This window comes from Macaca nemestrina, chromosome X (assembly GCF_043159975.1).
Source record: "Macaca nemestrina isolate mMacNem1 chromosome X, mMacNem.hap1, whole genome shotgun sequence".
In the NCBI taxonomy this organism is placed as follows: domain Eukaryota; kingdom Metazoa; phylum Chordata; class Mammalia; order Primates; family Cercopithecidae; genus Macaca; species Macaca nemestrina.
The window spans coordinates 118,937,317-118,958,419 of record NC_092145.1 but is presented as its reverse complement, the minus strand read 5'-3'; the positions used below and the strand labels follow the sequence as shown (position 1 = coordinate 118,958,419).

The 21,103-nt window shown below is 36.8% G+C and overlaps 1 protein-coding gene and 1 non-coding gene across 16 annotated transcripts in view; both read right to left on the bottom strand.

The window, feature by feature from the left end:
• Window positions 1-21,103, bottom strand: part of LOC105463230 (calcium/calmodulin dependent serine protein kinase) — a 412,561-nt gene that overhangs the window by 53,526 nt on the left and 337,932 nt on the right. For all 15 annotated transcript variants that reach the window (XM_011710276.3, XM_071088415.1, XM_071088417.1 and 12 more), the window contains 4 exons: window positions 18,836-18,913; window positions 16,231-16,311; window positions 8,873-9,061; window positions 1,049-1,127 (listed from right to left, as the gene is read on the bottom strand). In XM_011710276.3, the coding sequence (XP_011708578.1) occupies window positions 1,049-1,127; window positions 8,873-9,061; window positions 16,231-16,311; window positions 18,836-18,913 (427 nt within the window). The remainder of the gene's footprint in view (window positions 1-1,048; window positions 1,128-8,872; window positions 9,062-16,230; window positions 16,312-18,835; window positions 18,914-21,103) is intronic.
• On the bottom strand, window positions 2,182-2,288 carry LOC112423563 (U6 spliceosomal RNA). Its single transcript, XR_003014037.1, has one exon. It is a non-coding gene; the product is annotated as a U6 spliceosomal RNA (small nuclear RNA).

The window sequence follows — 21,103 nt, the reverse complement described above, 5'->3', positions numbered from 1 at the left end:
TTCAAAGAAAAGCCTAAATCCACACGTCCAAACCCTGCCCATCCTTGAGAGTTAACTGAAGATGCACCTTCTTAAAAAATCATTGTTCAAGCTGGGCAGGGTAGCTCATGCCTATAATCCCAGCACTTTGGGAGGAGGCAGACGGATTGCTTGAGTTCAAGAATTGGAGACCAGACTGGGCAACATAGTAAAACCCCATTTCTACAAAAATATCAAAAGTTAGCCGGGCATGGTGGTGTGCGCCTGTGGTCCCAGCTACTCAGGAGGTTGAGGTAGGAGGATTGCTTGAGCCTGAGAGGAGAGGTTGCAGTGGGCCAAGATTGTGCCATTGCACAGCCTGGGTGACTGAGCCAGACTTTGTCTCTGAAAGAAAAAACCCCACATCATTCTTTGTCTATTCCAGTTCTTAGTGAATTCTCTCTACAGAATGACTGCACTCACTATGGCAGGTATTAATAATTTAATCATTGATTTGACATCTCTTACCATTTAATTTTTATATTACTTAACTCTATGACGTCCTAATTTATAAATAGCATATCTAATTCCTAAATGAATGAGATAACAGTTCTTAAATGGTTATTTATTTACATACATCTTGTACCCTAGAACAGATCTCTCTCCTACATCTTGAGGCCCAGTGTAATAATTTGCTTTATCTCCCGTGGTCCCCATAAGTTGTAATCTAACAGTGATACAGAGATGCTCCGGCTAACAGAACTCTAATATACTGTCCCTTCATTATCTACATGCTGGAGCATGTGCAGATAAGTAAGAAACAATGGAGGCCAATAATGATTAAAATCAAAGATGATTTTAAAAGATCCTTTATATGTATCCTTTATACTTTGTTAGCTGGGTGTGATGACATGCACCTGTGGAAAGCTGAGATGGGAGGACTGCTTGCACTTAGGAGCTCAAGGTCAGTCTGGGCAACATAGTGAGACCCCATCTCAAAAACAAACCAAACAAACAAAAACATTTTCTTCACTAGGCTACAGGGGAAAAAATTAAGGAAGGCAAAGAAAGAAATATATATGAAACTTACCTTGCCTGTGAATCATGCCCCCATGCATAATTCTTGCAACAATACAATGATTTAGTTCATTCATTTTTAAAGTGATTCCCTGTAAAAAAAAAAAAAAAATAAAAAGTTCAGTAAAAGTAGAATTACTATGATAGTACTTCTCTTAATATTTATGATTTTGCGGTAGGCTATAATAGAATACATACATTTTATATAATGCTTTTAACACACTATTTTCTTTTCTTTTCTTTTTTTTTGAGACAAGAGTCTCATTCTGTCACGTGCAGTGGCACGACTGCAGCTTACTGCTACCTCCACCTCTAGGGTTCAAGTGATTCTTCTGCTTCAGCCTCCTGAGTAGCTGGGATTAAAGGTGCCTGCCACCATGCCAAGCTAATTTTTGTATTTTTAGTAGAGATGAGGGTAAGGAAAGAGATGGTTCACTATGTTGGCCAGGCTGGTTTCAAACTGCCGACCTCAAGTGATCCACCTGCTTTGGCCTCCCAAAGTGCTGGTATTACAGGTGCGAGTCACCATGCCTGGCCGATAGTGCTTTTAAATCTTCTAATTATGATTATTTTCCCTGTTGCTCTATTTTTAATGTTGCCTATTATTTTTAAAAACAGTTTTTATTGATATATTATTGACATACACATATTTAAAGTGTACAATTTGATAAGTTTGACATATGTATGAAACTATGGCCACAATCAGGATAGTGATATATCTATCATTCCCAAAAGTTTCCTCATGCTTGTTGATAATATTCTCCCATCCCTCCATACCCTCCCCACCACATCCCTAAGCAACTACTAATATGACAATCAAAAAGCTGATAATATAGTTGTCGACCAGTCAAATGCTGATACAGTCAACTTTTGCTGACTACAGATTTGTTTGCACTGTACATAAATGAAATCATACAGTATGAACTCTTTTTTGTTGCTTTTTTCTCTCAGCATAATTATTTTGAGACTCCACCATGCTGTTGCATGTATCAGTAGTTTGTTCTTTGTTCTTGCTGAGTGGTATTCCATTGTATGGACGTATCAGTTTATCTACTCACCCACTGAATTGTTTTCTGGTTTGGGCTATTATAAGTGAAGCTGTATTCCTGGGTTAATCACCATTTGCTCATAACATATATATATATTTAAGATCTGGAACACTTCATGCATTCATATGTCATCCTTATACAGAGGCCATAATAATATTTTCTTTACTGTTTATATTTCAGTATATATGCTGCTGAAGTGAGCACATATTAACCTTTTCATATATTGTTGGATTTGCTTTGCTAAGATTTTGTTTAGAATTTTTACATCTACATTCATGAGGGATACTAGTCTATAGTTTTCTTTCTTTGTAATGTCTTATCTGGTTTTGGTATCAGGGTAATGCTGGCTTTCTAGAATGAGCTGGGAAAAATTTCTTCTTTTTCAATGTTTTGGAAAGAGTTTGTATAGAATTGGTATTATTTCTCTATTGTATGTTTGATAGAATTTATCAGTGAAGCCATCTTGACCTGGAGTCTTCTTTGAGGAATAGTTTTTAACTACAAATTCAATTTTCAAATAGTATTGGGCAATTCAGTTTATTCCTTCTTAAATGAGCTTTAGTAGTTTCTGTCTCCCAGGGAATTTTTCCATTTTATGTAAGTTGTTGAATTTATTGGCAAAAATCTGTTTATTTCCTTATCATCTTTTTTGTATCTGTAGACTCTGTAGTGATGCCCCTTCTCTCATGCCTGATATTGGTAATTCATGTTTTTTCCCCCCGATCGTATAGTCATTTTTCCTGATCAGTCTGATCTTTCCAAAGAAAAAGTATTTTTTGTTTTATTGATACTCTATTGCTTTCTGTTTCCTATTTCATTAATTTCCACTTCGATCTTTATTATTTCTTCTCTTCTACTCATTTTGGGTTTCATTTACTCCTTTTTGCCCTAGTTACTTTTAAGGTATAAGCTGAAGTCATTGATTTGAGATGTTTCTGCTTTTCTAATATAGGTGTTGAATGGTACATATTTCTCCCTAAGTACTGCTTTAGTGGTATCCTGCAAATTCTGATATACTGTGGTTCATTTTAATTCATTACAAAATGCTTTTTAATTTCCCTTTTGATTTCCTCTTTAGTCCATGGGTTACTTAGAATTGTGTTATTTAGTTTTCAAGTAATTGGTGATTTCTCTCTGTTATTCATGTCTAATTTAATCCCAGTGTGGTCTGAGAATATACTTTGATATCAGTAAAGCTACTCCAGCTTCCTTTTGATTAATGTTATCATAGTATATCTTTTTCTATCTTCTTACTTTTATTTATTTATTTATTTATTTTTTTTTTAAGAGATGAAGTCTCACATTGTCACCCAGGCTGGAGCACAGTGGTGCGATCGTAGCCCACTGCATCCTCGAACTCCTGGGCTCAGGTGATCCTCCTGCCTCAGCCTCCCAAGTAGCTGAAACTACAGGCATGCACCACCAAACCTGGCTTCTACCTTTTTACTTTGAAACTATTCTTTGTGTATAAAGTGCATGTTTTACAAGTAGAACATGATGATTGATACAGTCTGGTATAAATATATATTCTTGCTATTTGACTTCTATTTGTTCCACCTGTTCTATGTTATCTTTTTCTGCCCTTCTTTGTATTATTTTTTATTCTGCTTTCTCTCCTGTGTTTTCTCTCACAACTCTTCATTTTATTGTTTTAGTGGTTGCATTAGGGTTTATAGCATCTACCTTCAACTTGTCAGTGTACCTTCAAGTGATATTATACCACTTCACATATAGTATAAGAGCCTTACAATAGTATATAGTACTTCTATGTCTTTCTTCCTGACCTTTGTGCTACTGTTGTCATACATTTTATTTTTCCATATACTATAAACTCTAAAACACTGCTGTTTTTGTTTAAATTGCCAATTATAAGAGATTGAAGTAATAAGAAAAAGAACTTATAGATTTACCCACATAGCTATCATTTCCAGTGCTCTTTATTCCCTTTTTGTAGACTCAGATTTTAATCTGTTATCATTTTCCTTCTGCCTGAAGAATGTCCTAAATATACTGTGAGTCTTCCAGTGTGGGTTGGCTGAATTCTTTCAGCTTTGGTACGTCTGATGACATTTTTATTTTGCCTTTATTCTTGAAAGATACCTTTGCTTGGTTTAGAATTCTAAGTTGAGAAATGTTTGTTTTTAGTACTTTATGACACTGTTCTTGTTTGTACTGCTTCTGATAAGACACTGATGTCATCCTTATGTTTGTTCCTCTTTGTGTAAAATTTCTTTTTTTTTTTTTTTTTTTTTTTTGAGATGGAGTCTTGCTCTGTCGCCCAGGCTGGAGTGCGGTGGCATGATGTCTTGGCTCACTCCAACCTCTGCCTACCAGCCTCAAGCCATTCTCCTACCTCAGTCTCCCAATTTCTTTTCTTTCTTTCTTTTTTAGCTCTGTTTCTCAGATTTTCTCTTTGTCATAGGTTCTAAGCAGTCTGATTATGATGTACCTTGGTATTGTTTTCTTCATGTTTCTTGTGCTTGGGGTTTACCATGGTGTTTGGATCTGTGGGTTTATAGTTTTCATCAAGTTTGGAATGTTTTCAGTCATTATTTCTTCAAACATTTCTTCTTTCTTTTCCTCTCTCTCTTCTTCATGAACTCCAATTAACCATGTATGAGGCTGACTGAAGTTGTCCCACAGCTCAGCCATGCTCTTTTAATCTTTAAAAATTTTTTTCTGGCTGTATTTCCTTTCGGATAGTTTTTATTGCTCTGTCTTCGAGTTCACTAATCTCTTCTGAAATGTCTAATCTGCCATTAATCCCATAGTGTATTTTCCTGCTAATTCTATTATCTGTCAGTTCTATGTCATTTTTGATTGATTATTCTCCATATTATAGGTCACACTTTTTGGTCTTTTTACATGCCTAGTAACCTTTGATTAGATGTCAGACATTGTGAATTTGTTGCATACTTGATGTTTTTGTATTCCTAAAATATTCTTGTGTTTTGTTCTGAGACTTAGATCAGTTACTCGGACATAGTTTGATCCTTTAGGTCTTGCTTTCATGATCCATTAGGCAGGTTTGGAGCAGTTGTCAGTTTGTGGCTAATTACTTCTCATGACAGAGATAAGATTTCCCTGAGCACTCTACACAATGTGCCACGAATTAGAAATTTTTCTAGTCTGCCTGGTGGGAACAGATAGTGTCAGGTGCTGTTCCTTCCAATCCTTTTGGATGTTTTTTTTTCTCCATTCAAAGTGGAGAGTGTTGGGGAGTTTCTCAGTGTTGGGGAGTTTCCTATCAGACATGCAATGATCGATACTCTGCTGAATACTTGAGGGAGATCCTCTACAGATCTGAGGTTCTCTCTGTGTGCAGCTCTCTCCTCTTCAGTACTCTGTCCTATGAACTCTAGTTGCTTTGGTCTCCCCAGACTCACAGCTGTGTCCCCTCAATTCAGGGAGTCTGCCTACTCTGCCTTAGTTCCCCTCCCTGTGCTATGGCCTGGAAACTCTCTGAAGGCAGCATGGTGGGGCATTCATATGGGTCACCTTGTTTCCTGTCTCATAAGAGATCACTGTCCTTAGTTGCCTGATGTCTACTGTCTTGAAAACTGTTCTTTCATGAAATTTTGTTTTTTATATGTCGGGTTGTTTCAAATGAGAGGATAAATCTGGTCCCAGTTACTCTATCTTGGCCAGAAATGAAAGTTCTACAGTCACATTTAATGCCAGAATACTATTCTACAGAGTAGATCACTTTTTGTTTTCTGATAATCCACTATTAAAAAAAACAAGCATTCATAAGCATATTTTTTGCACTAGATCTGGTTAATCCTAAGAATCACACAGGGAAATTTTAAATAATGCTGACTCTTAAACCCACTCTTTAGATGTAAGCTCAGGAGGCCTGGAATGCAGCCCAGAAATCTGTACTTTTTAACAGGCTCCCTTGCTGGAAAGTGGCCTTGAATTTGAGACAGTTAAGGGTAGGGACTGTGTCTCTTATTTTTCACTAGAGAATAACACTGTCGGAAAGCTTGATAAAAATATCTGAGACTTTATACTCTAAACTTAATTTGTACCATTCCACAAACTATAACTTTGCATGGTTCCTATTTTGCAGTTTTCAGAAGTGGTAGGCGAGCAATGTGAAAAATTGGTTTATCAAAATGTTTCCAGTCCTAAGATTCAATTGTAATATTCAAGTTTCATTTCCAACTTGTACATTCAATCAGCTTGTATGGCTACTAAGAGAAGTGTTCCTGGAAAAATGCTGTAAATTAGTGTGTAAGTCAAATCTAATTTCATAAGGGAAATGATAGTACAATAGAGGTTCCACCCTTGAAACTAATAGATTTATGTATTCATTCCACTAACATTAACGTGAACTTACTATGAGGCAGGCACTCTGCTAGGTACAGTAGCAAATGAGACAAAAAGGGTCTCTCATGGCCAGGGGAAGTTCACCTCAAACCAACTGTAGTTAACATTTATTATTCTGTAGGTCCCAAATATTTCTCTGTAGAGAGGAGCTGATTCATGTTCTCTCTGTTCCCAAGTTAACGAATTCTAGGGAAGGGATTGGCATAGCGTGGGTTAGGTGCCTACTCCTGAACCTACCAGCTTGAGGGGGGATATTAGGAAGGTTATACTCCTGGCCTTTCCCTGTTTATATAAGCCTTTCCTCGATTTTGTAAGCTAGTTCAAGCTTGGTTTTTGTCACTTGCAACTATGGGAATCCCAATCAATAAAAAAAATAATTATGAGTATGATGCTACAAATGGGAAAACAGAGGTGTGTAACAGGAGTATATCACCCTTGGGGAATGGACACATTGTAGAGGGTCTGAAAAACAAAATAGATCACATAGGAATATCCTGCACAGTAACATAATGCTTTGAATAAGACAACTAAGAAAGCAAATAAAGTTGTATTAAGTGTATTAGAGATTTATATTCTATTATTGAAAATATATATTTTATATTTCACATAAAATAATTCCTGTTTTCATGGAAACTCATCAAAAGGAGAAGAAATATACCTCTTCACTAGGATCACTAAAGGCAGAAGAGCTTTTGGAAGGAGACTTTCAGGGGAGACTCAACACCATTTTACGCTTTCTGAAAAGTAACTCAGGGATGTAGTTTTACGCTTTTATTCAGTCTATGTTTCCTTTCTTTTGTTTTGAAACAGAGACTTTCAGAGCTAGGTGGGATCCTGGGGATCATTCATTTAGTCAACTATGCTTTTAGAGATGAGCCAGCTGAGGCCCACTGACATGAAGTGATTTGCCCAAGACACCCAAAACCTGCTGTAGCCTATGCTCTCTTAAGCCAAAGAGTTGTCTGGATAGTACCAGAAGGGGTGAGGTGATCTGCATGCCCCCATGTGCTGCAAGATAATAATGTATAACGGGCAAAGATTACTAAATGAGAATTAGGACAAGAAATGTCTAAGCTGAGGGCTCGCCAAAAATCGTGGTCATAGAATCACTGCTTTATAACTTTTCCCTTAATCTATAAGGCAACTTTTAGAAGTAGGTAAATTTGTTTTTCTATATCCTAATATCCCTTTTCTATGCTCTCAGGAAAAAGATATGAATGCGTAAATTTGAATTTTTTTCCTCTTGTAAAGATATGGTTTCTCCTCCAACTTGGAACTTATCCGATGTTCCCTGTCTCAACGTCCATTCAGTTTTAGAAACCTAAAGCTTAAGGGCTGTCCTTGATCCTTGCTTCTCCCTCAGTCCCATTGTCAATCCATTGTTAAGGCTTACTGATTTTACTTACTCTTTCATTATTTCTTAAATGTGTTCACTTCTTTCCATCTTGACATCCATCCCTCAAGTTCAGAGTTCCATGATATCTGCCCTGCGCTACTGCAGTAACAGCCTCTTAACTGGTTTCTGTACATCCACTCTTGACCCCTCTCATACATTCTTTAGAGTGATATTTTTAAAACGAAAATCTGATATTATCCTCCTGCTTGAAAGTCTTCAATAGCCTCCCATTGTTTTTAAGATAATGAACAGAATCCTTAACATGTGTTCCAACACTTATATGATTCTGTTCCAGCCACTCACCTTGCTGTCTGCAGTTCAGCCATGGTGCCTTCTTTCCACTGGGAAACTACGATAAGAGCCTTTACCAGGTTTACACATGTGCTATCTGGTTTGCCTGAATGGTATCCCCCTGCTTCCCTCACTCCCCTTGCTCTGTTCAGTTAACATCAAGGAGCCTTTCCTTGATCTTCTCAGTCTATGAGAATGATGAGGCAAGGTTCAGCATCAATTCTATTCCAGCTCTACTCCCAAGCACTGAGTAAACTGATTCATATTAAGTGGGTAGGTGGGAATGGAAGAAATTTCATTTCAGCAATGTTACTCAATTCTTTGAATGCCCCATGAATTAATCTTCATCTAATTTTGTTGAAGGCAAAAGATCTGAAAACTATAAGATTTATAAAAGGATGATTTTTACAATGTTACTAGACATTCACTTTCTCAATACCAATACAAATACGTCAAATTGTCCCTTTCTTTGCTGCCCCAGAGGTTTTTACACTCTGGAGGAATGTTACAGTATGTTCCCCTTTTTTTGGTTGAAGGGCAATTGTGAAAGGAGAGGTGAGAAAGAGAACCAGCATGCCTAAGACACAGTGTCAGGCAGAACAATTCTAGAAAAGAAGGGCAGGGGGGAACTGAAGATCTGGAAACATTTCTTTAAAACTATTAATGTCTTCCCTCCTTCCCCAACTCCTAGTAGCATAGGTTGAAGTTAGCTGATCTAACCCATGCTGGGATTTTATGAGAGTATTGAAAATTTTCTTTTCCTACTTACCATTGGTTCATCTGTGTTCTTTTGGAACTGTACCAGCCGAACTCTGGTCACATTCTCCATATCCATGTCTCCGTTAGCACTTTCTGGAGAATCGCCGTTTAAGTAGGGAGAGGTGGGAGGAGGTGTGACCCTCAATGCTTCATCACTGTAAACTTCATGTGCCACTACGTCGTGTGTCTGAAGTAAGGCCTAATGTTTTATGAAGAAAAAAAAAATTAATAATATTACTATTTCAGCAGAAATTTATTTTTAGTTATTTATTTATTTTGAGACAGGATCTCACTCTGTCACCCAGGGTGGAGTGCAGTGGTGAGATCTCAGCTCACTGCAGGCTTCATCTCCTGGGCTCAAGCGATCCTTCCTCTGCAGCGTTCTGTGTAGCTGGGACCACAAGTGCATGCCACCACACCCGGCTAATTCTTAAAAGTTTTTTTTGTAGACATGGGGCCAACAAATTTATTATATAAACATATCTCATTCTTTTCCTCTCAAAGGTATCACTCATCTAAAGAGAACATAAAGTATGTAATATCGACATACAACTATATCTCAATTTCTTTGTGACAAATAATCATGATAAATAGATTTTTAAAAACATGAGTGAATAAATGAGTGAATCAATGAAGAGATGTGTTTGATGACTATCTGGGTCAGAAGTGTTATCAACTAACTTGTTCAAATGAAAGCAGACGGTACAATTTCAAATAATTTAGCCAAAAGAATCATCTATAAATAGAGTTGGCAAATTTGTGCTGGGGCTTGGAATTGAAACAAATTTAAAAAGAAATGGTGCAATAATTGGAGTATTGAGCAAATATCTTTCATCAAAGCACTTACAATGACACTTTTATATAACTCAAAGGATGAAAATAATTTATAGCATATGATTTAGAAAAAGAAAAAATATACATACAGATGTACCTTAAAAATGTAATCTTCCAAAATATCACATATGATATGGAACTCAAACTCTAAACGTGTTAAATTGTTTTGTTCATTATATTTTTTGGAGCACTTGTTTAAATAAAAAATAAGTTGAGAATTATTATTATGACTTCTTTTTGCAAAGCCTATTAACAAAGAGAAAGTGATTTCTTTGTACTGACATCTCTATTTGTCAGCTTGGTGAACTTCAACAATAAAATGTCCCTTGTTTCCCTGAAAAAGAATGTCCTTCTACTGACCACACTTTTTGTGCCATCATAATAAACCCTTTTTAATAAGCATAAATATTTGAACATTTCTATTGCAAAGAGAATCTATAGCTATCGGAATGTCTGGAGCTTTACACAGATTATATTTTCTTGTGTGCTAACTATAAATTCGGTTCTATTTTAATTTGTGATCTGTGTGGTAATGAGATATCTGCAGATAATGAAATGCAATTAAAATTGCTTTAAAAATGTAACTCATAGCATCTGAAATTAAGTTATTTTATTAAAAGGCTTAAAAAAGTCATGACTTGGCTATTTTAATTTTAAAGGCATGCATACTAGGCGAAAAAAAAGGTTAACAATCTGGTAAAATCATAAAGAAGATAATGCTGATTTGTCACCAGTAAAGAATATGCCTTGAATATTATACACAGTTGGGTTTCTAATGGAAATGGCAGATATTTTACATAATCTCAGAAGACTGGTCTAAACTGGGATTTGGGTGAGGAGCACCAAGGGGCACTAAGCAATACATAGCTTGAAAGTAGGGCTCCGTGATGGCCCTGGGGACCTTGGCTTCCTCACCAGTACCCTGACTGCACCCTGTACTGGTACTCCTGAGCCCAAGTATAGAGGCTGTGCTATGTGGGCAAATCCCTCTTTTTCTGATTCAATTGTGGTCACGTAAGAAACTAAGATTTAGGACAAAAAGCAAAAATCGGTAACATAAAAACTGGAACATTTCATTTGCTAAAATTATGTTTGCCATATCACTGCAGCCTTCACCTCTTGGGCTCAAGTGAACCTCCCACCTCAGCCTCCCGAGTAGCTGGTACCACAGCCATGTGCTACCGCACCCAGATAATTGTTGTATTTTTTGTAGACACGGGGTTTTGCCATGTTGCCCAGGCTGATCTTGAACTCCTGAGCTCATGCAATTCACCTACCCCAGCCTCCCAAAGTGCTGGGATTACAGGCCTCTACTCATTCTTTTAAATTATATAAGCAAACATTTGTATTTAATGCATTATTTACAAGGAAGGATAAGCCCACAATAATAAAATAATACCCAAACTGGACTTTAAAAGAAATATGCTCAAATGATGTCACCAAATAAGGTCATACTCAATATTAACCACAATTTGGCACTGTAAATGATTGCTACCATAAAATGAAACTTAACCTAAAGTTCTAATTCATATCCAAACAGAAAAAGGGGGCCACTTACAGACTATCTTTTTAAAAGCTTAAAAGAGTATGTAAAATAAAAAATAGAGAAACCAAAATTTGAACATTTTTCTTCAAATATGTTAAGACATATGAGTGAGCAGTTGTTACTAAGCTGAAATAGCTGTCAGTTTTAAATACATAACAATCACGTAATAGGAAAAAAACACTTTCACTTTTTGTACTATAGTAAGGATATGCATAAGACAACTAACAACATCAGACTAGAGTGAAAAAATCTGACTATTTAATGTTTCATATTTTACAACTGCAACAAGCAAAGGGAATGTTCTTTTTAAAAAGTCAGCCTTTCAAATGGAACAACTAAAAAAGGAATCAGTGAGATAATATTCTTTTATGATGACCTCTAAAGATACAGATTTTAGGCCAGGTGTGGTAGATCATGCCTGTAATCCCAACATTTTGGGAGGCCAAGGAAGGATGACTGTTTCAGCTCAGGAGTTCAAGATCAGTCTGGGCAACAAAGTGAGACCCCAGTCTCTACAAAAAATAAAAAAAAGTAGACAGGCATGGTGGTGCATGCCTGTAGTCCCAGCTACTTGGGAAGCTGAGGCAGGAGGATTGCTTTGCCCAGGAAGGCTACAGTGAGCTAAGAAGGTGTCACTGCACTCCTGTCTGGGCAATAGAGCAAGACCCTGTCTCTTAAAAAACAAAAACAAAAACAAAAAAAACCACAGAGTTTTAAAGTTGTTTAAATTTACCCTTATTTCCTCTCCCTTTAGTTACTGTAAATATTTACAAGTAGCTGCATTTTCAGTGTTGGGCAATTCAATGTTAAATCCTCATGTTATAATAATCAGAAAGCAAAGAAAAATTTGGATGACTGAGCAAATAAGTCTGAAATTATAAATATGCCAAGAATAACTCCCAAACCTTGGCATAATAAAAAAATTATAAGTATTAACATATTTCCCCTTAGCTATTAATATTTCTTTAAAAATACCAAGATTTTGAAACTATGATTTAAAAAATGCTTATAAGATAGAAAGCCTCAGCATCTAAAAGCTCATTTAACATAGCATATATCTATATATATCTATATATATCTATATATATCTATATATATCTATATATATATCTATATATCTATATATATCTATATATATCTATATATATATCTATATCTATCTGTATCTATCTATATCTATCTATATATATCTATATCTATCTGTATATCTATATATATCTATATCTATCTATATATCTATATATATATCTATATCTATCTATCTATATCTATTATATATATATCTATATCTATCTATCTATCTCTATCTCAGAATTATATTTCCCACATAAGATATTATCCACACATAAGCTTATTTGGGAATGACCAATGAGCTCAACTTAAATTTATTAGAAAACTGATTAGCATTAAATCAACTGACTTTTAAGAGCATGGGCTTTGGTGCCAGCAAGATCTGGCTTGAACCTCACTGAGGCCACTGACTAGGTGAGTGACCTTAAGCAAGTCTCTTTACCTTGTTAGGGCACAATTTCCTCTCTGAATTGTGAAATGGGTTTAATCACACCAGCTTATATCCCAACCACAAGCAAGTCCTCTTGTATGTAACCATCTCCAACACAGAAACCCCATCTGCCCATGTTCTACCATCCTCACCTTTCTCCAAGCCTCTATCACCTCTCACAACAGCCTTCCGATTGGTCTCCCTAAACACTTATCCCCGCTACAGTCCGTTCTCTACACATCAGCTCCAGCAAAGCACAGATCAGATATTTTCCTGTGTGCCATCACTTAGTGTCATCTCAATGCAATCAGGAGAAAACTGTAGACTCCCTACAATGGCCTGGAAGGCTTTTATTTATTTTTACTTTTTATTTAGATGGAGTCTCACTCTGTCTCCCAGGCTGGAGTGCAGTGGTGCAATCCCAGTTCACCGCAATCTCTGCCTCCTGCGTTCAAGAGATTCTCCTGCCTCAGCCTCCTGAGTTGCTGGGACTACAGGCGCCCGCCACCATGCCTGGCTAATTTTTGTATTTTTAGTAGAGACAGGTTTTACCATGTTGGCCAGGCTGGTCTCGAACTCCTGACCTCAAATGACTTTCATTCCTCAGCCTCCCAAAGTGCTGGGATTATAAGCATGAGTCACAGTGCCTGACATTTTTTATTTTTTATTTTTTGAGACAGGGTCTCGCTCTGTTGCCCAGGCTGAAGTGCAGTGGTGCCACCATGGCTCACTTCAGCCCTGACCTCCCAGGCTCATGTGATCCTCCCAACTCAGCCTCCTAAGTAGCTGGGACTACAGGCATGTGCCACCAAGTCTGGCTAGTTTATTTTTAATTTTTTGTAGAGATAGGGTCTCCCTATGTTGCCCAGGCTGGTCTTTAACTCTTGGGTTCAAGCAGTCCTCCTGCCTTGGCCTTCCAAAATGCTGGGATTACAGGCATAAGCCACTGTGCCTGGTCCAAAATTTATTATATATCTGTTTCTAGCTATGGAACACTGCACAGAGCAGTTAGCCAAGGAGAGGCTAACCTATCTGAAAATGGGCAGGTTCCTAATCCATTCAAGGTTTTACTGATAACTTACTATGTGCCCTATAAATGATAGATACTATGGAGCAACTAATAATAGGTATTAGATAACATCTATTAGGCATTAAGCATATGTCAAGCATTGTGCTACGCACAGTAGATATATCAGCTATTTAATTCTTATTCTGACTCCACGAGTCAGAGTTCATAAAGTTAGGGTGGCAAGGATGGAGTTCAACCCCAGGTCATCTGAATTCACAGCTTTAACCACTTTTATACTATAGAACAGTGGTCCCCAACCTTTTTGGCACCAGGGACCCATTTTGTGGAAGATAATTTTTCCACAGATGGTGGCAGGGTGGGTGGGGGTGGGGGACAGAGGTTAGGGGATGGTTTTGGGATGAAACTGTTCTACCTCAGATCATCAGGCATTAGATTCTCATAAGGAGTATGCGACCTAGATCCCTCGCATGCACAGTTCACTATAGGGTTCCCGCTTCTATGAGAATCTAATGCCTAGGCTGATCTGACAGGAGGGGGACACAGGTGGTAATGCTTGCTGGCCTGCTGCTCACCTCCTGTTGTGCGGCCTGGTTCCTAACAGGCCACGGATGGGTACTGGTAGTGGCCCAGGGGTTGCAGACCCCTACTATAGAAGACTTGCTGTTTAAAAGGGAATGAATTATAACCTGGGGAAACACAGCACATACGCATGGAACAGTGAACAAGATAATATTAACGGTAATTTTACTGCAGATATTTGTGATTCATCAAATTTGAGGATTATTAACAAAGCATATAGTTTCTTCATTCTCCTGCTCTGTGAAATAGAGATAATCACAATGACTAAATGAGATCATAAGCTCAATGAGAACAACAAAATTGGGCCGGGATATGGAAGGACAAAAAAAAATTGCCCTGGCTCATTCACCAGGAAGGGACCTGCTCTGGCAGGCCAGAAAGCATTAGAATGTTATGCAGGTGAATACAAACAAGTGGAAAACAGTTAGAGAAGAGAAAGTCCAAGAGAAGTGTAGAGAGGTTACAAGAGATCTTGACAACAGAGGTGAGATTTGAACGAAGTTCTGTGTTTATGCACCTAGGTTGTAAAAATGCACTCATCTACAGGCATTAGAACCTGTATCCTAATGGTAATTCATTGGACAGTGCTGTTATCATAGGATAAAGTCAAATACTCTCAGGGATTATACTTGAATTCAGCATTTAATGCTTGGGTGGGAGAGTTAGGAAGGATGAATATGGTAATTGCTTCTTTCCAGGTAGTTACTTTGAGGAAAAAAAAAATTATTTCAATAACTTGGTTAAAGGTTTAGAAACACTATCATAAAACAGCATATATATAATAACTCACAGGCAATTGCTTTGATACATATATTATACTGTTACTATTATTTTAGAAGTGTCACCTGTGGCCAGGTATGGTGGCTCATGCCTGTAATCCCAGAACTTTGGGAGGCTGACGTTGGAGGTAAGGTCAGGAGCTCTAGACCAACCTGGCCAACATGGTAAAACCCCGTCTCTACTAAAAATACAACAATTATCCAGGTGTCGTGGTGCATGCCTGCAATCTGAGCTACTCGGGAGGCTTAGGCAGGAGAACTGCTTGAACCTGGGAGGCAGAGACTGCAGTGAGCTGAGATCGCACCACTGCACTTCACCCTGGGTGACAGGGTGAGACTCTATCTCAAAAGTAAATACATAAATAAAAATTCAAAGTATCATCTGCAATAGTAGTAATAAGAACAAGGCTTTTAAGTCAGATTTTCTCCCAAAGGGCAGTGAGGTAAATTTTCCACTTTTCACATATTTTCCCACATAAACTGATGTGGTTAATGCTTTTAAAATGGTATATTCAACATGAATTTCCATCTGTAATTGTGTTTTTGTATTGCAGTTAGGTAGATAAGCATGGACCTTTTTCCACAGAAAAGTATCTTATCTATTTTGAGCTTTGTTTAGTTATTTAGCTTTATATTTGGCTAAATACAGGTGTTATCCCCATTTTCCATATAGTAGAAATGAACCAAGAAAGTGCAGCAGTTTTGCATTGTCAAAAGAGATGTAATTCTTCCCATATATATCAACTAGATTCAGACAATTCTTTATTATTGAAAACTGTCTCTAATTTTAATTCTTCGTGGTTTAAGTAACATAAACAGTTCCAGTGACTAAAGGACTATCCCATAAGAAAGAAAATCCCTTGTCTGATGAGTATAGTCCCTGAAAAGCCACTTCACCAAGAGTATCTTTACGGTTGTGACACAAAGTAAACAAAACAATCTTAAAATATTTGGTATTACCTGGTATTGTAATCTTAGTAGTCTCATATGATATGGATAAAAATGCATGAGATGAAGCTGGCTACATTTTATGAGGGTAGTTTAAAAACTTCTTTTGAAAGTGAGGTTTCAGTTCTATGGAAGTTTAATTATTACTTACCATGAAATGAGGTTGTGTTAAAATACGCTTTAGTTCCTTTGCGTCGTTATTCTCAGGATAACATGAAATTTCTTCCAATACCTGAAAAATAAACAAGATATGTAATAGTACAAACATGATACAAGATTTACATAATGTTAAATTCTTTTAAGTTAAAAATTATGAATGGATTTTTATGGCAGGCAAAACAATTATTTTGAAAAACTTTTCATTTTATTCAAATGTTATTAATACATAGAAGAACAGTATTGATGGTAATAAAAATGAAGCAAATTGTTCTAATAGTCTGTCAACTACAACCTAAAAAGTTATTGAAAAATACAAAACAAAATGACAAGCCTGCAACATATATTTATTACGGATTTATGAAACTTAACGGAAGAATATCTCTGAATATCTTTTTCCAAACTCACCATAAAAATCAATATGGACAAAAAGTTAATAAGAAGTTTTCTTTTATATTAACAGCACTGCCAGTTCCCTTTAGAAATGTCAAAATGACACTGGCACAAATAAAAATGATTTCAAGAATAGTACTAATTAATTAGACTACTTAATTAAGAATACACAAGTAATTTTTCTTTAAGTAATGTAGAAAATGCAAAAATGCCTGCCAGATCAATGTTATTCCCCATAGTCATCTGCCCACATAGAGAAAGCCATGCCTCTGCTAATGGCTCTTAGGGTTAAATGCCAGGGAGCCTAAGAGAACAATTTTTTAAAGCCTTATTTTTTCTTTCCACTCAAATTTTCTTCACTAATTAGTTATTAACATTTTTCTGCACAGGTAAAAATGGTTATGTTCAAATAAAATTGTTTTCAAAAGTTCTCCTTTACCACCAGGATGGAGTTTACCTGTTTATTTATGGGACACGAACCCATGAAAAAGCCTCTGTTCTTTTTCTGAGTAAACACCTGCTGCTATTCTAACTGCAGACGGCTGGATTCAGAGAGGTTTGCATTACACTCAACTGAATTCCAACCATCAAGCCAATCAAGGATTGCTTCAGCACAACTGGATGGCAGGAGCATACCACCACTCATCCAGGAGGACTCTCACCTCAACCTGTGAAAACCATACAAAAGCTTCCTACTGGGGCAGGAGGGGATGTTGTGAGGTCACATGGCCCGAGCCTTAGATTTTAGCATCATAACTAGAATGTTCTGTGCTATTCAACTACTGCCTCAGGGAAGAAAAAACAAACAAGCAAAAATGACAGAACTTTCTTATCCAAATACCCTGTTCATTAGAGTGCTGGTTATGCTGTTAATTCATATTGTTTCAAGATGATAAACCAATTATCCTTGGTGTATTTTATGCTCTGAGTTTTTCTACTAGTGAAATGAGAGGACGAAACCACACACTCTCTCTGGGTCCTTGCTCCTCTCCTAGTTTATTTTTAAATACAGAGGTGTGGTATTTCCACATAAGCAGGGCTAGGGGAAAACCAGCAGGTTTTCATTGTCCATTTGAGCCAAAGAATTGTCCCCAGAGTCTCTGCTTCTATCCACGTATTGTGAAGACAGGATGGTGATTCATGCCTCTATCAGTGATACCTTAATTTCCTTCTATAAGCCCTCAGGGGCGAAGTCAGAGACAATTCCTCCAAGCTAGTCCTGACCAAGTGGGCAGGCCGGGCGGCCTCCACTGCCTGGGTCTCATTTCTCAGTAAACATACACCATGTTCCAGTACAGACTTTGTGTTTAAAATCTGGTAGGGAAGGGACTGTGTCCTTCATAGTCTTTCACTTAGTAATTTCACTTTATAAGAAATAATTTTTCTAAAAGAAAAATGTTTATTTGCACAAAGACTGACATGATCAAAAAATGAAAAGAAAAAAAAAAACCTATGTGTCTAACAATGGGAGAATTGCTAATATGTTATACTTTAATAATAGCAAAGAAAAATATTACAGTCATTAGAAGTTATATTTGTAAAGATCAAGTAGAAACATGGAACTATGCTTATTATATAACGGTAGGTTAAAAAAAGACACATTTTGATTACAACTATAAAAAATTTATATGCAAATGGAGAGTGACTGGAAAACGATATATAAAAATGGAAACTACTGTGTTAGGGTGATGAGATTATGGATCTATTTTTATTTTCCAAACTTTCTGCAATGTCGTGTTTCTATCATAAATAGGTTTTTAAAAGTTTGTGACAGATATAGCCACATACATTGACAATTTACAAAAATGACTTCTTTAAACTCAGTATATTTAATGCTACAGAAATTTAATTAACTTTCAAACATTACCACCTTCAAAAAGCAACTCAAATTTTTATAGCATGTCTATTTCCACCAAGTGTTGTAAAATAACTTTCTTTTTTAAAAAACAGAAAAAGAGAAGTAAAATTGATGGTAATGTATTCAAGTTTACATTGCAGAACCAGAACTAGAAATCTAGGCAATATTGCTGCAGAGATCTTTTTTTCTTTTCTGTATGTTCAGTAATAAACTTAGAAATACTAAATCTGAATATAATGAGTCAAATTGTGACTCCAGGGAAACTGCCTCTTAATGCACAACAGAAATGTCTTCAGTAAAGGTAGCAAATATGATGACGCCAAATACTTCTATAAAATACATCACTTACCTCTTTGGCTCTCTGTACTGCATCACTTGGAGGATTCCTGATTTGTGGTGAAGACTTTGTGTTTATTTTGTCATACAGCTAAAAAGCAAAGAAGGAAATCCAGTAAACACTCACAATTCTTTGCTAAAATTCAGAGCTTTGTATTTATTATTTCCCTAAACAATATTTTCCTTTTGAAAAGGCAGGCTGATGATTTCAGTGGGATCCTCTTGGTAATAACCTCTGAATTGTTCCGTGAAACTTGTCAGAATATAAGTCTCATGCATATCTTTTCAAAAAATCGCCTTTAAATAGATGGACCAAAATTCTGTCAATGTGGCAATTTCCTTGTCATTTTAAATTCGTCAATATTTCCTCAATCACAGAGTTTGTTTCCTCTGACAGAAGGAATTTTCAATAGCCTGAATACGGAGTGAAATGAAAGAATGCTTTCTGGCCAAGGCACGTCTATACGGAGTAAAATGAAAGAATGCTTTCTGGCCAAGGCACGTCTATACGGAGTAAAATGAAAGAATGCTTTCTGGCCAAGGCACGTCTGGAAGAATTTTCACAGAAACCTAAATCTTGGGAAAGGGCAAACCCAACTCCTTCTAGGAAGGAATGTTCTCACAAAGGTTTATGGTTGTTTTACTAGGGCTGTTCATTAACAGAATCAGTGGTATCCTTCAGCAGGAAGTCAAGGACATAAACTTTTTTTCTTTTGACTCTGCAACTTCAGGGTGGAGAAGACACTGAAAAGAGAGTAAATATACATCGGGCGCGATGGCTCATGCCTATAATCTCAGAACTTTGGGAGGCCAAAGTGGGCGGATCACCTGAGGTCAGGAGTTCGAGACCAGCCTGATCAACATGGCGAAACCCCGTCTCTACTAAAAATACAAAAAAATGTGCCAGGCGTGGTGGTGGGCGCCTGTAACTCCAACTATTTGGGAGGCTGAGGCAGGAGAATCATTTGAACCTGAGGCGTAGAGGTTGCAGTGAGCCGAGATCACGCCATTACACTCCCGCCTGGGCAACAGAGCAAGACTCTGTCTCCAAAAAAATAAAAAAGAAACTAAATATATTTCTAAAATTCCACAAACCTAAATATATTTCTAAAATTCCACAAACCTAAATGATCCAAAGTTTAGCTTTCTGAAGAACATACATTTAATTCTTTAGAGAAAAATCTCTGTAGTTTAGAAATACAATTAAAATATTAATTTCTACCTCAAATAAAATGTTTCATAGTCAACAGTCTGCTTTGAAAAGTGAAAAGTTAAAGATGACCTCAGCTGGTGTGAACACTTCTATTTCCTAACTTCTCTAAAATAGGTGGGGATTTTTGTTGTCAGTTTTGTTCTTTTTTTTTTTTTCTTCACCTACTCTGTACACCAATGCTAGTTGAGAAGTGAAATACTGACTATAAACATTCTTCAGATTACAGTCAGATTTGTTTATACTGATGCAAGATAAATTTTTATGACTTGTAAATATTTGGGCCACATCATACATAAAAATGCCTAACAAAAGCAATGTGAAGATAGAGCAGGGACAATTTTTTAAATGATGTATTAATTAAGAAAGCACTACTAAATCAGAGATTAAATAAATAGTATAAGTAGACTAGTAAAATGCTGCTCTATTTGCTCTATTTAAAACATTATATTAACATTTTAGTGAACTGGTGATTTGTGGCTGGTCCACTAAAGTTTGCCCAAATTCCTGTAAAATATATGTGGGCAGTCTCCATCTTCTGAATGCTTTCTATCTCTAAAGAAATGTCAATGTTGTAACTGGGATCATATTTTCCCACAAAAATAATGTTATAAATAGTGATTAGGTTTCCAGACTAGCCTATAAAAATGAATTGCACTGCACGCATGCAATAAAAATAGTAAAACAACAAAAAATCACCACCCAAACCCAAACAAAATGCAAAACCAAAAAAACTATGAAACCATGAAACACACACACACACTACATTACATTTGCAAGATGAGTACGTTCTAGTGATCTGCTGTACAACATTGTGTCTATCATTAACAATACTGTATTGTGCACTTTGTTTTTTCTTTTTTTTCTTGAGATGGAGTCTTGCTTTGTCTCCCAGGCTGGAGTGCAGTGGTTCAATCTCGGCTCACTGCAGCCTCTGCCTCCTGGGTTCAAGCGATTCTCCTGCCTCAGGCTCCTGAGTAGCTGGGATTATAGGCACGTGCCACCATGCTCGGCTAATTTTTTTGTATTTTAAGTAGAGATGGCATTTCACCATGTTGGCCAGGCTGGTCT